The sequence below is a fragment of the Balaenoptera ricei genome, chromosome 16 (genome assembly GCF_028023285.1).
Source record: "Balaenoptera ricei isolate mBalRic1 chromosome 16, mBalRic1.hap2, whole genome shotgun sequence".
Taxonomy (NCBI): Eukaryota; Metazoa; Chordata; class Mammalia; order Artiodactyla; family Balaenopteridae; genus Balaenoptera; species Balaenoptera ricei.
The window spans coordinates 33,902,947-33,915,280 of NC_082654.1; the positions used below are offsets into that span (position 1 = coordinate 33,902,947).

Genomic DNA, 12,334 nt, shown 5'->3' on the forward strand with positions numbered 1-12,334 from the left:
TGAGCTGTGCCACACGAGATTAGATGTTGGGCTTCCCAGAGGGTAATGGAAGAAGGCTCAGGAAAAAACCGAGCGCGGCGACTTCGGGAAAGCTGGGAACCTCCACCTTCCCTCCCGGCCCTGTTCTCCCTCGGCCTTTGTTTCCCGGGGCTGTTTTGGCTGTAACACAAAGTCGGCGCGCCCGGGAACGGTGTCATTTAAGTGAGACGCGCGGCAGAGCCGGACCGGAAGCAGCGCCCAGCTGGGACCCGTAGGGAGAGGCGGGGAGCGCGCGGCGGCGGCCGTTGTGGCTCTGGCAGTGGTGGCGACAGTGGCGAGGCTACGCAGCCGGGGCGACGGGTCTGGTGCCGCAGCGGCTCGTTCAGGCCGTGCGTCGTCGCTGCAGACGCGGGCAGAGGAGGGAACAACGACTCAGCGGGAGCACTTGGCAGAGGAGGGGAAGGGGTGTGTGAGAGGGCCATGAGTGTTTGGGGTCGGGGAGAAGGATCTCGAAACTTGTTCCTCATATGCTACTAGTTGATTTTTTTTTTTTTAATGACAGATTCAGAAGACACCCCGCGTCTCCCTTCTCGAATTTCTCTTGGTTCTTGTCAGTTGATTCGTAGCCTGAAGTGAGTGAGAACTTTTTAATGCAACTACTGAGTTCAGATGGGTATGGGATGGATGAGAAACAAACGAGACAGGGGGAACAAGGGTAGGAGGTGGTGTCCCAGGGTGTAGGAACATCATGACGGTAATAGTAGTTAAAATTGGGAGAGTTTTACTGTACCAGATGTTGTTCTAAAACTCTTTATATGCGGTAACTCATTTAATGCCCAGTTTTGTGATACCGGTACTTTCATTAGCCTCCCTTTATGGAGGGGGAAACAGGCTCCTAGAGGTTAAGGAGCGTGCCCAAAGAAAGACCTGAAACGTCTTTAATGCAGAGCCAGGATTTGCGTTCTGGCAGGCTGACCCCAGAGCTTATCTCTAAGCTACCCACAATGGTTGTCCCCCATCAGGATGTGAAGGAAGTGAGGACATAAGACAAGGAGTGAGAGGCTGGTATGGTTTGAACAGATGTGATAAAACAGCAGAAGTAAGGAGTTGACATGGTAAAAAGGTGTGAGATCCAGGTGTGTCTTAGTGAGGGTAGAGTTGAAAGTGGCCTAAACCTTCGCCTCAGCCTTGGCTAGGGCCGGCCTCTCTCGAACTCTGTGGGGCAGGGAAGAGAGATATACACCCATACACGTAAGTTTGAAAATGGAATTATGAAGATCACAGACTCATAGGATTTAAAGATTGTTTGATGTAGCCACCTTATTTAGCAGATACAGTCAAGTAATCCATCCATCTGCCGTTAATGTATATCCCAAGTTCTAGGTAATGCTGAAACCAGGAGCTGCTTTCTAACACAACTGAGTGACAATTGAGATCTTTCAGTATTTCTAAGAATTTTGATTTAAAAGTGAATAGGAACAAGATAAAGTTATCTAGAACAAAGGACAAGGTGGTTTACCTTGAAGAAACTGTTTCAAAGAAAAAGGAAATCTTCACGTATGTTGAAAGAAGATAGGAAATTTTTATCAATTGGTCCTGTACTGTTCACAAATCCATTAAGTCTAATGGAATACAGTAATGAAAATGTTAGCATATTCCAGAGAGTCAGTTTGTAGTAGTTGAGATCATGGGCTTAAGAATCAAGCAGATCTGCTTAGCTACATACTTGCTTTGTATAATTGATTTACTTTGTCCTTGATTTCTTCATCTCTAAAATGAAGGTAATAGTTCCTAACTTGCAGAATTAGAAGCAGTGTTTGTAAAGAACCTAGCATAATGTCTGGACAAAGTTGATAAATACCAGCAACCGTTATTACTCTGAATCAAATAAAAGTAAAGCATTGCTGAACCTTGTATGCAATGACATGGCAGCTTCTAGACCTGGTTTTAAATGGAAAGGTCAAAGAGTAATCTCCCTTGTTGGTAACTGAAGTGAAAGACATTGATTCATTTTCTGAAGGGTAAGTTTGTTACTTCAAAGTGACTGAAAGGTTTAGATGGCTAGATAACCCCTGTTATGCCCACCACAATCCTTTAAAGCTGTTGTGGCTTTTAAAGATAACTTATTTTTGAACTATTCTGTTTCCTGAACTATGGGCAATTTAGGTTCTAAGTAACTGACTGTACTTCTTTACAGATGCATGGTCATGGAGGCTATGACTCTGATTTTAGTGATGATGAACACTGTGGAGAATCTAGCAAAAGGAAAAAAAAGTAAGTAATTTTTTATTGATCTATGTTTCCGATCCTTTCTAAATTGAGATGAGGTATAAATAATATTTAAAGTTTTTGCATTGTGTTTACATGTGAAGACAATGATGCTCTACTGAATGAATTTTTGTTTATTAAACTATAATGAATTGACTCAAAAATTTGAGAACAGTTATGTAAAAGATAAAGTAATGTTTATACTGTGAAGGGATTTATGAAAAGGGAAGCATAAGGAAAAAAAGGAAATCAGTTAAAGCTCTTAGATTTCTCTGTTGCATCTATTTTTCATTCAACTGTCAAGGACCCTACTTGCAACTGTCATAGCTAAGAAGGGGCTTGGTTGGTTGTCCCTTTGCTAGTACTTGACTTCAAAATGAGGTTACTGTGGAGGATGAGATTGTGATGCAGCACAATTCTTAGGATTTTGTGAATGAGCAGACTAAGTGGCCAGAGGAAGGAGTTCATGGAAGTCTTTATTGAATGGAAGAGGTAAGAACTCTTAGCAGATAAAGCCTGAGCCTTACAAGGAGGCCATATCGTGGTGGAGTGCCTGTGTTTAGGGAGGGGCATTGTTTTCAGCCTTCAGTGCTTAGAAACTTGATTTTATCCATTAACTTAGGAGTGGTTGACTGATTCATGTTAACCAAACTTATAAAAGTTGGTTTATTATTTGACACTGAAAACAATATATAAGCATACTAGTTGGGACTGAACATTTTTGTTGGGTACTCAGTCTTCATGTATAACCAAAAGAATAGAAATAATTATATAATAAATTACATTTTTATGTAATGAAATGAAATTAAAATGCTTTACATTTTCAAGGTTTTTCATTCAAAAATATTACTTTGTAATAATAGAATTTGAGCCAATCTAGTTGGATAGTCTTGTGTGCTCTAGGATTATATCTATTTACGTAACTAGGGCTGATCACCTATAGTCTATATATCATCTATAATCAGCCCTTCTTTTTCCATGTTATCAGTTACTGAAAGCTTTGTTATCTCTACTTTACAAACAAGGAAATTGTGGCACAAAAAGATTAAGTAATTTAAGATTAAGATAATTAATGACAGAGCCAAAATTTGAACCAAGGACCCCAGGTGGTGTGACACCAGAACCCATGCATTTGTTAGTCTCGTCTTCTCCATTTTATAGGTATTAAATAAAGTTAAGATATTAATTAAGCTATTAAAGGAGATGTAAAATATCTCATTAAAGATCAGTGAGTCTTTAAGAGTTGAATTCTTTAAAACATGTTCCAATTATGAAAATAATAAAGAAATAGGAAACACTCTGAGAAAAATGAACTCTTCTAATAATTTTTCTTCTTAACAAACCAGGACAGTTGAAGATGATTTACTGCTCAAAAAGCCATTTCAGAAGGAAAAACATGGAAAGGTGGTCCATAAACAAGTTGCAGCAGAATTGCTGGATAGGTATGGTACTTCAATGTACATTACTTTTTTTTGGTTTGAGATGTTGGTGATTTGATTATATTAATTAAATATAGACATTTGAATTTGCTTAAAATAAAATTTTTCTTAACAGGGAAGAAGCAAGAAATAGAAGGTTTCATCTCATAGCTATGGATGCTGTATCCTTTTATATTTCTAGATTTTGTGCATAATACAATTTTTTAAATCTATTTTATTTCATAAAATCTTGTGAAGTCAGATAGACGTAAATTTTATATTTAAAGATAAATGTTTATTGATATGGAATTTTGCCATTTATACTTCTGAGTACAATTCTCTTTTACTAATATATAAGAAAGATTTAGAGGCAAAAAATAATAAAAAACATATTACTAATCTTCTATAAATAGGTTTACAAAGTCCATGTACTTGCAGGTATTTTTTCCAATCGATTTTTGTCAAGCTGTCAACATTTCTCATTTTTATACTATTATCTTCAGTCTCATTTTAACTCTTACTCTTTTCCTACCTGGTTCTTGGCTATTTAATGTCTTGGTAAAACTGTGTTTAATAATAGGTCTGTTTGATCATTAAAGAAATGCAAATCAAAACCACAATGAGGTATCACCTCGCACTGGTCAGAATGGCCATCATCAAAAAATCTACAAACAATAAATGCTGGAGAGGGTGTGGAGAAAAGGGAACCCTCTTGCACTGTTGGTGGGAATGTAAATTAATACAGCCACCATGGAGGTTCCTTAAAAAACTAAAAATAGAATTACCATATGACCCAGCAATCCCACTCCTGGGCATATGCCCTGACAAAACCATAATTCAAAAAGAGTCACGTACCACAATGTTCATTGCAGCACTGTTTACAATAGCCAGGACATGGAAGCAACCTAAGTGTCCATTGACAGATGAATGGATAAAGAAGATGTGGCCCATATATACAATGGAATATTACTCAGCCATAAAAAGAAACAAAATTGAGTTATTTGTAGTGAGGTGGATGGACCTAGAGTCTGTCATACAGAGTGAAGTAAGTGAGAAAGAGAAAAACAAATACCGTATGCTAACACATATATATGGAATCTAAAAAAAAAAAAGGTTCTGATGAACGTAGGGGCAGGACAGGAATAAAGACACAGACTAGAGAATGGACTTGAGGACATGGGCTGGGGGAAGGGTAAGCTGGGACAAAGTGAGAGAGTGGCATGGACATATATACACTACCAAATGTAAAATAGCTAGCTAGTGAGAAGCAGCTGCATAGCACAGGGAGACCAGCTCGGTGCTTTGTGACCACCTAGAAGGGTGGGATAGGGAGGGTGGGAGGGAGACGCAAGAGGGAGGGGATATGGGGATATATGTATACATATAGCTTATTCACTTTGTTATACAGCAGAAACTAACAGAACATTGTAAAGCAATTATATTCCAGTAAAGATGTTAGAAAAAATAAAAATGAAAAAAAAAATAGGTCTGTTTGTGGACTGTCTCAGGCCTGCTGTGGCTTCAGCTTTCAGGCATGAATTGGGGCTGTCTTTAAGTTATACCTTGTTTCTCTGTGATAGCCATCTCTCAGCTCAATGTTTTGGTAAGACTGTGGCTTATTACATAAGCCGCTACCACTGGCCATCCATATTACTGTTGGGAATATTGGAGAGTGAAGTATTTCTGGGTATTTATTACTGTGGTCAGGATAGGGAGAAGGGGACGATGTCAATTAGGTATACCCACTATCCTGTGGTCACCACTTTCACTTTATTGTTCCTGATCCTTTTCTTTAAGTTATAGAAGTTCTCTTGTCACCAATTTATTTATTCCTCTTATCTCCTAACCCAATAGCTTAGCTTTCCCGTGGATCTCATCTGCTGCTGCTCCTTTAGCATTTCAACATCTACTCCTTCTCCTATTACACCACTCAGTTGGGGATGTTAGGGCATCTAGTTACAGCCTGGTGAGGGTGAAAGTCTAGATCCCCTTTTCTTGCATGGCTGGAGGTGGGGCCATAGATTTTCTGGAGTGTTTGGCTGGAATAGAGTAGTTACTGCCTAAAAGTTATCTTTCCTGTTAGGCTGCCTCTCTCCTGATTATTTTGTTAGAGGGAACAGACTTTTGTTGGGACTTCTTTTGTCTCTGCTTGTAGGTATTTCCAGCTATCCAGCTTCTTCACCTCCAAGTCTGGCATTTATTAAGCAAAAAGAAAACCTGGGGAACTCAGGACCATGTCATACCATGGGTCCTGAGGTCCATAGCTGGTCTGCCTTCTTCTCTCTACCTTTCAGAGTCTTCTTATGTTTGTTTTATATATAATTTCCAAGGTTTTTAGTTCTCAGTGGGAGGAATAGGGAGAAGTGCAGTTGACCCTTGAAAAACACAGGGTTTGAACTGTGAGGGTCCACTTATTCAAGGATTTTTATTTTACTGTATTACTTGTGTAAATATGGGTATTTATTTTACTGTAGTACTAACGATCTGCAGTTGGTTGAATCTACAGATGCAGAGGGCTGATTATACATTATGTGCAGGTGTTGGACAATGAGGAGGGTGGGTGTTCTGTCCACCCTGTTCAGGGATCAACTGTACATCTTTGCTCCATCTTCCAGGAAGCAAAGTCCCACCTACCACCTGTTTTTGTAAATAAAAGTTTTATTGGAACACAGCTGTGCTCATTCATTTAGGTGTTATCTGTGCCTACTTTCATGCTAAAGTGGCAGAGTTGAGTAGTTTTAACAGAGACCGTATGGCCTGCATATTTACTATTTACAGGAAAAGTTTGCTGACTTGAGCTCTTGAAAGATTTAAGTGACTTGCCGGTGTCACATGACCAGTTTGTGATAGACCAAGAGCTAGAACCCAGATCTCTGGGTATCTGGCTTTTCTCTTCTTTCTTTTCTGAAATGTTAATTGCTTTGTTGCTCCTTTCAGAATTACGTTTTGATTTGCTATTCTGTTAGAACACATTGTGATCAATTAAATAACTGTTTGTCTTTAATATAATAGGCTGTAGTCACAGACAATATTATGTCAGTTCTGTTATGTGTGTGTTCAGCTCTAGAGAGAGTACCATGGAGCTTTTTAAAACAAGTAAAATGCTCATGTGTCTTGTTGTATTGCACTGAAAATAAACATGACTGTAGTTTCTTTGAATATTAAAAGAGAGTATAAAAAAATAACGTGATTTCTTATATTTACTTCTTTTTGAAAGCCTCATGTTAGGATTTAATTTAATAAAAGTTACATCTTCTATTTTGGAGGCTTTATTGTTACTGAAATAGCTAAATTATATTTTATAATGAAGAAAAATTCTACTCCTCACCTTTAACTTTAGAAACTATAATTTGTTTTTCATATTTTGATGATTAAAATGAGTGGTGGTGTGAGGCTGTATATAGGAAGCTGTCCTTCTCCCCAGAGAGTTATTGCTTGAAAATGTTCAAAACAATATAGAGTATTCATTAGAAAGTGAAAGCCCCTCTACTGTACCGTGTTCAGTCTTAACAGTTTAATATTTATCCTTTTAGATCTTTTTTTAATTTATAAGCATGGATAGCATATATTTGTGTATTTTTAAAAAACGAAATAGACTCATACTATGCTTTTTTTTCCCCTACTCAGTAATATGTCATTGATACCCAACTACTCCTGAACAAGTAAAATCCTTAATTTTTTGCATTTCAGTATCAAAGGCATACAAAGTTTGTAAATGACTATATTTTATACTATGGTGGCAAAAAAGAAGACTTCAGGCGATTGGGGTAAGTGTCATAAAGTTTATTTTACATAATGGGAGGTAGGTATGGGTGTCTTTGAAGACTCACAGCTACTATATCTTCTGATTCTGTCATTTTCTCCTGCTTTCCATTCCAGTTTTGTTGTTATAAGGTGGAGAGGCCATTCGAAGCTTCTAGCTAAGCAACTCATCATGAACCCCATTTCTCTGGCAACAGGCCTCAGGCAGCCTGCTGATCCTGGCAATAACAGGATTATGTGAGGAATACTCACGTGCCTGATTATGCAGTGATTTTTTTTTTTTTCCCCCACAAGGATCTTTGAAATAATGAACTTTTTAGACCTCAGGTTTGGGATTGCTTTTTAAAAGATAGGGCAAACAAGAGACCTCACTCTAATTATTTCCCACACATGAAATTCCTTCTTATATCTGAGACTCTTCTGTCAGAGCCTCTAGGTTTTGTGTGGGTTTTTTTCTCTTTACTTAACGATTTTCTGAGTTGATAGTGCCCTGAAAAACTTTATACCAGCTCATCAGCCACAAACTTAGCTCTCCTCTGAATTTAGCCTGTATTTCTCAACAATCCCTTGTTCTGTCCCCAATCTGTTATCATCTTGAAAAATCATCTCCTTCAGTTCTCTTCCTTCCTTACTCAGTCTTCCTAGGAAGCTGTAGTAAAATGAGGTGTGGAAAAATTCTTTATATATTTTTAAAATTAGATCACAATAGGATGGTGTTACTTATTTTAGATTCTGAAACTTATTTTCATTCATCTTCCTTATCCATTTAGTGTTTATTCAGATTTCTCATCCTAGTTTTGGTAATTTAGCACCCTTTGTATAATTGAACCAGCGCTAGAGATGGGTGGATTCCTTATCTATTTGTTTCTGTAGCAGCACTGTTTATAACTGCCTTTTGAAAATACTGAAATACTTTTTATAAATATATATACATACATATAAAACTGTCTCTGTGTATCTTATTTTTATTCAGGTGCTCAAAAATCTCACACACTGTTTAACTTAAATTTGACTAATTTTGTTTTCATATTGAATTTGAAATTGTTTTATTTTTCAGGGAAAATGACAAGATAGACATGGATGTTATACGAGAAAATCACAGATTCCTATGGAATGAGGAGGATGAAATGGACATGAATTGGTAATTGTACACGTGTGAGACATAATGCATCAAATGCTATAGTCCTGTCTCTCCTGCTCCCTGAGTGTTTTCTTGTTTTGTCACCTGTCCAAAGCATTTGGCCCCTGCATGGGACAGTTCTGAATCGAGAACATAAAACCGTGCCTCAGATTATTGAATCTGGTTTGATTCTTTTGGTAATTTTTAACAATTTTAACTGACTTCTCATTGCTTGACTTTGTCTTTAAAAAATAATTTATAAAATTTTTACAATATTATTTGTTGTTTTGTAGTATGCTTCTTTTTAAATTTTAAAAATATTTTGGGAAAACGTAAAACCTGAAAATGGTTTTAAAAATTCAAACATTACAGAGGGTAAAAAGTGAAGAGTCAGTCTCCTTCTCATCTTTGACTATTAGTCTTCCAGCTTCCCTCCCTAGAGACCCACTATTTTTTTTTTTTTTTAATTAATTAATTAATTTATTTATTTATTTATGGCTGTGTTGGGTCTTGGTTTCTGTGTGAGGGCTTTCTCTAGTTGCGGCAAGGGGGGGCCACTCTTCATCGCGGTGCGCGGGCCTCTCACTATCGCGGCCTCTCTTGTTGCGGAGCACAGGCTCCAGACGCGCAGGCTCAGTAGTTGTGGCTCACGGGCCTAGTTGCTCCGCGACATGTGGGATCTTCCCAGACCAGGGCTCGAACCCGTGTCCCCTGCATTGGCAGGCAGATTCTCAACCACTGCGCCACCAGGGAAGCCCCGAGACCCACTATTAATAGTTAATATTCAGATATTCTATGCACATGTAAGTAATAGACCTCTTTTAAAACATTAATGTTTATATCATATGCGTTATTTATTTGACATTGCCTCCAAGTAGCAAACAATGGTTGAATTTCTAAATGTGTAAGATTTATATTTTTTTAATGAATCTAGGGAGAAGAGACTTGCAAAGAAATACTATGATAAATTATTCAAGGAATACTGCATAGCAGATCTCACCAGATACAAAGAAAATAAGGTATGCCTTCCAAATATTTATAGAAGAAGGTTCTTATTCACATACAGTATTACTTTTTAATATACTATTATGCCCTGTATTATTCTTTTGAGATGCTAATTCAATTCTAAGTTGTCCTCCATCTATGAAGTATCAATTGGACCATTTAACCTTGATAGCTGTGGAATTTACAAAGGGCCCCGAAGTCAAGGGTGCCTCTTTGTGAGATGAGACATGAAAAGTCTAAAATGAAACACAGGTGGCTACTGAATCTTGTTTTATCCTGACTCTAATCCAGAGCCTCTAGTCGTTATGATTTGACCCTTTGAATGATGTCTTCTTTCACAAATGATGTTTGAAATTGATAGGCTTTTTTTTTAAATGGATTACCATATAAAGAGGCAGATGCACATCTTCTGTTACGTAAATGTCTATTCTAGTAAAATTAGCTCTTATCAGTGCCAATTAGTAATGGCAAATTTCCCTTCCCGCTTTACATCTTACTTTAGTTAATTTTTTTTAAATTAATTTTATTTATTTTTGGCTGCATTGGGTCTTCGTTGCTGCATGCAGGCTTTCTCTAGTTGTGGCGAGTGGGGGCTACTCTTCGTTGCAGTGCACAGGCTTCTCATTGCGGTGGCTTCTCTTGTTGCAGAGCATGGGCTCTAGGCGCACGGGCTTCAGTAGTTGCAGCATGCAGGCTCAGTAGTTGCGGCACATGGGCCCTAGAGCACATGGGCTTCAGTAGTTGCAGTGCGTGAGCTCAGTAGTTGCGGTGCGCAAGCTCTAGGGTGCGTGGGCTTCAGTAGTTGTGGCATGCGGGCTCAGTAGTTGTGGCGCACAGGCTCTAGAGCGCAGGCTCGGTAGTTGTGGCGCATGGGCTTAGTTGCTCCGCAGCATGTGGAATCTTCCTGGACTAGGGATCGAACCCATGTCCCCTGCATTGGCAGGCGGATTCTTAACCACTGAGTCACCAGGGAAGTCCTATTTTAGTTAATATTAAAGGGATTTAAAAAAAATAGAAGTAGAGTTGATTTACAATGTTGTGTTTCAGGTGTATAGCAAAGTGATTTGGTTATATATATTTTTTCCCTTTTTTCGATTCTTTTCCATCATAGGTTATTACAAGATATTAAATATAGTTCCCTGTGCTACCCAGTAAATCCTTGTTGTTTATATTATATATGGTATTGCGTATCTGTAATCTCATACTCATAATTTATCCCTTCCCCCATATTCCCCTTTGGTAACCATACATTTGTTTTCTGTGTCTGTGAGTCTGTTTCTGTTTTATAAATAAGTTCATTTGTACTATTTTTAGATATCCGCCTATAAGTGATATCGTATAATACTTGTCTTTCTCTGTCTGTTTTACTTAGTATGATCATTTCTAGGTCCATCTGTGTTGCTGCAAATGGCATTATTTCATTCTTTTTTATGGCTAAGTAATATTCCGTTCTATATATATACCACATCTTCTTTATCCATTCATCTGTCGACGGACATTTAGGTTGCTTCCATGTCTTGGCTATTGTAAATAGTGCTGCTGTGAACGTTGGGGTGTGTGTATCTTTTTTGAATTAGAGTTGTCGTCTTTTCCAGATACATGCCCAGGAGTGGCATTGCTGGATCATATAGTAACTTTATTTTTAGTTTTTTAAGGAACCTCCATACTCCATACTGTTTTTCCACAGTGACTGCACCAATTTACATTCCCAACAACAGTGTAGGAGGGTTCCCTTTTCTCCACACCTTCTCCAGCATTTATTATTTGTATACTTTTTGATGATAGCCATTCTGACTGGTGTGAGGTGATATCTCATTGTAGTTTTGATTTGCATTTCTCTAATAACTAGCAATGTTGAGCATCTTTTCATATGCCTGTTGGCCATCTGGATGTCTGCTTTGGAGAGATGTCTATTTAGGTTTTCTGCCCATTTTTTGATTGAGTTTTTTGGGTTTTTTTATATTGAGCTGTGTGAGCTGTTTGTACGTTTTGGAAATTAAGCCCCTGTTGGTCTCATAATTTGCAAATATTTTCTCCCATTCCATAGGTTGTCTTTTCATTTTGTTCATGATTTCCTTTGCTATGCAAAAGCTTTTAAGTTTCATAGGTCCCATTTGTTTATTTTTGCTTTTATTTCTTTTGCCTTGTGAGACTGACCTAAGAAAATATTGCTACGATTTATGTCAGAGAACGTTTTACCTATGTTCTCTTCAAGGAGTTTTATGGTGTCATGTCTTATATTAAAGTCTTTAAGCCATTTTTAGTTTATTTTTGTGTATGGTGTTAGAGTGTGTTCTAACTTCATTGATTCACATGTGGCTGTCCAGCTTTCCCAATACCACTTGTTAAAGAGACTGACTGTCTTTTCTCCATTGTATATTCTCGCCTCCTTTGTCGAAGATTAATTGACCGTAGTGTGTGGGTTTATCTCTGGGCTCTCTGTTCTGTTCCATTGATCTGTGTGTCTGTTTTGTGCCAGAACCATGCTGTTTTGATTGCTGTGGCTTTATAGTATTTTCTGAAGTCTGGAAGGGTTATGCCTCCAGCTTTGTTCTTTTTCCTCAGGATTACTTTGGCAATTCTGGGTCTTTTGTGATTACATATAAATTTTAGGATTATTTATTCTAGTTCTGTGAAAAATGTCATGGGTTATTTGATAGGGATCACATTAATCTGTAGATTGCTTTGGGTAGTATGGCCATTTTAACTATATTAAGTCTTCCAGTGCAAGAGCATGGGCTATCCTCCGATTTCATTGAATCATCTTCTGTTTCCTTTATCA

At 37.9% G+C, this 12,334-nt stretch overlaps 1 protein-coding gene across 2 annotated transcripts in view; it reads left to right on the forward strand.

Annotated features, from left to right (window-relative positions):
* Positions 1-224: 224 nt before the first annotated feature.
* Positions 225-12,334, forward strand: part of LOC132350295 (protein FRA10AC1) — a 40,324-nt gene continuing 28,214 nt past the window's right edge. Inside the window, exons 1-8 of one of the 2 annotated variants that reach the window (XM_059899360.1) lie at positions 225-444; positions 542-611; positions 2,177-2,253; positions 3,594-3,689; positions 3,802-3,847; positions 7,356-7,432; positions 8,485-8,568; positions 9,482-9,566. In XM_059899360.1, the coding sequence (XP_059755343.1) occupies positions 2,177-2,253; positions 3,594-3,689; positions 3,802-3,847; positions 7,356-7,432; positions 8,485-8,568; positions 9,482-9,566 (465 nt within the window). In that variant the 5' untranslated portion in view covers positions 225-444; positions 542-611. The remainder of the gene's footprint in view (positions 445-541; positions 612-2,176; positions 2,254-3,593; positions 3,690-3,801; positions 3,848-7,355; positions 7,433-8,484; positions 8,569-9,481; positions 9,567-12,334) is intronic. The other variant, XM_059899361.1, reaches the window with a different exon arrangement.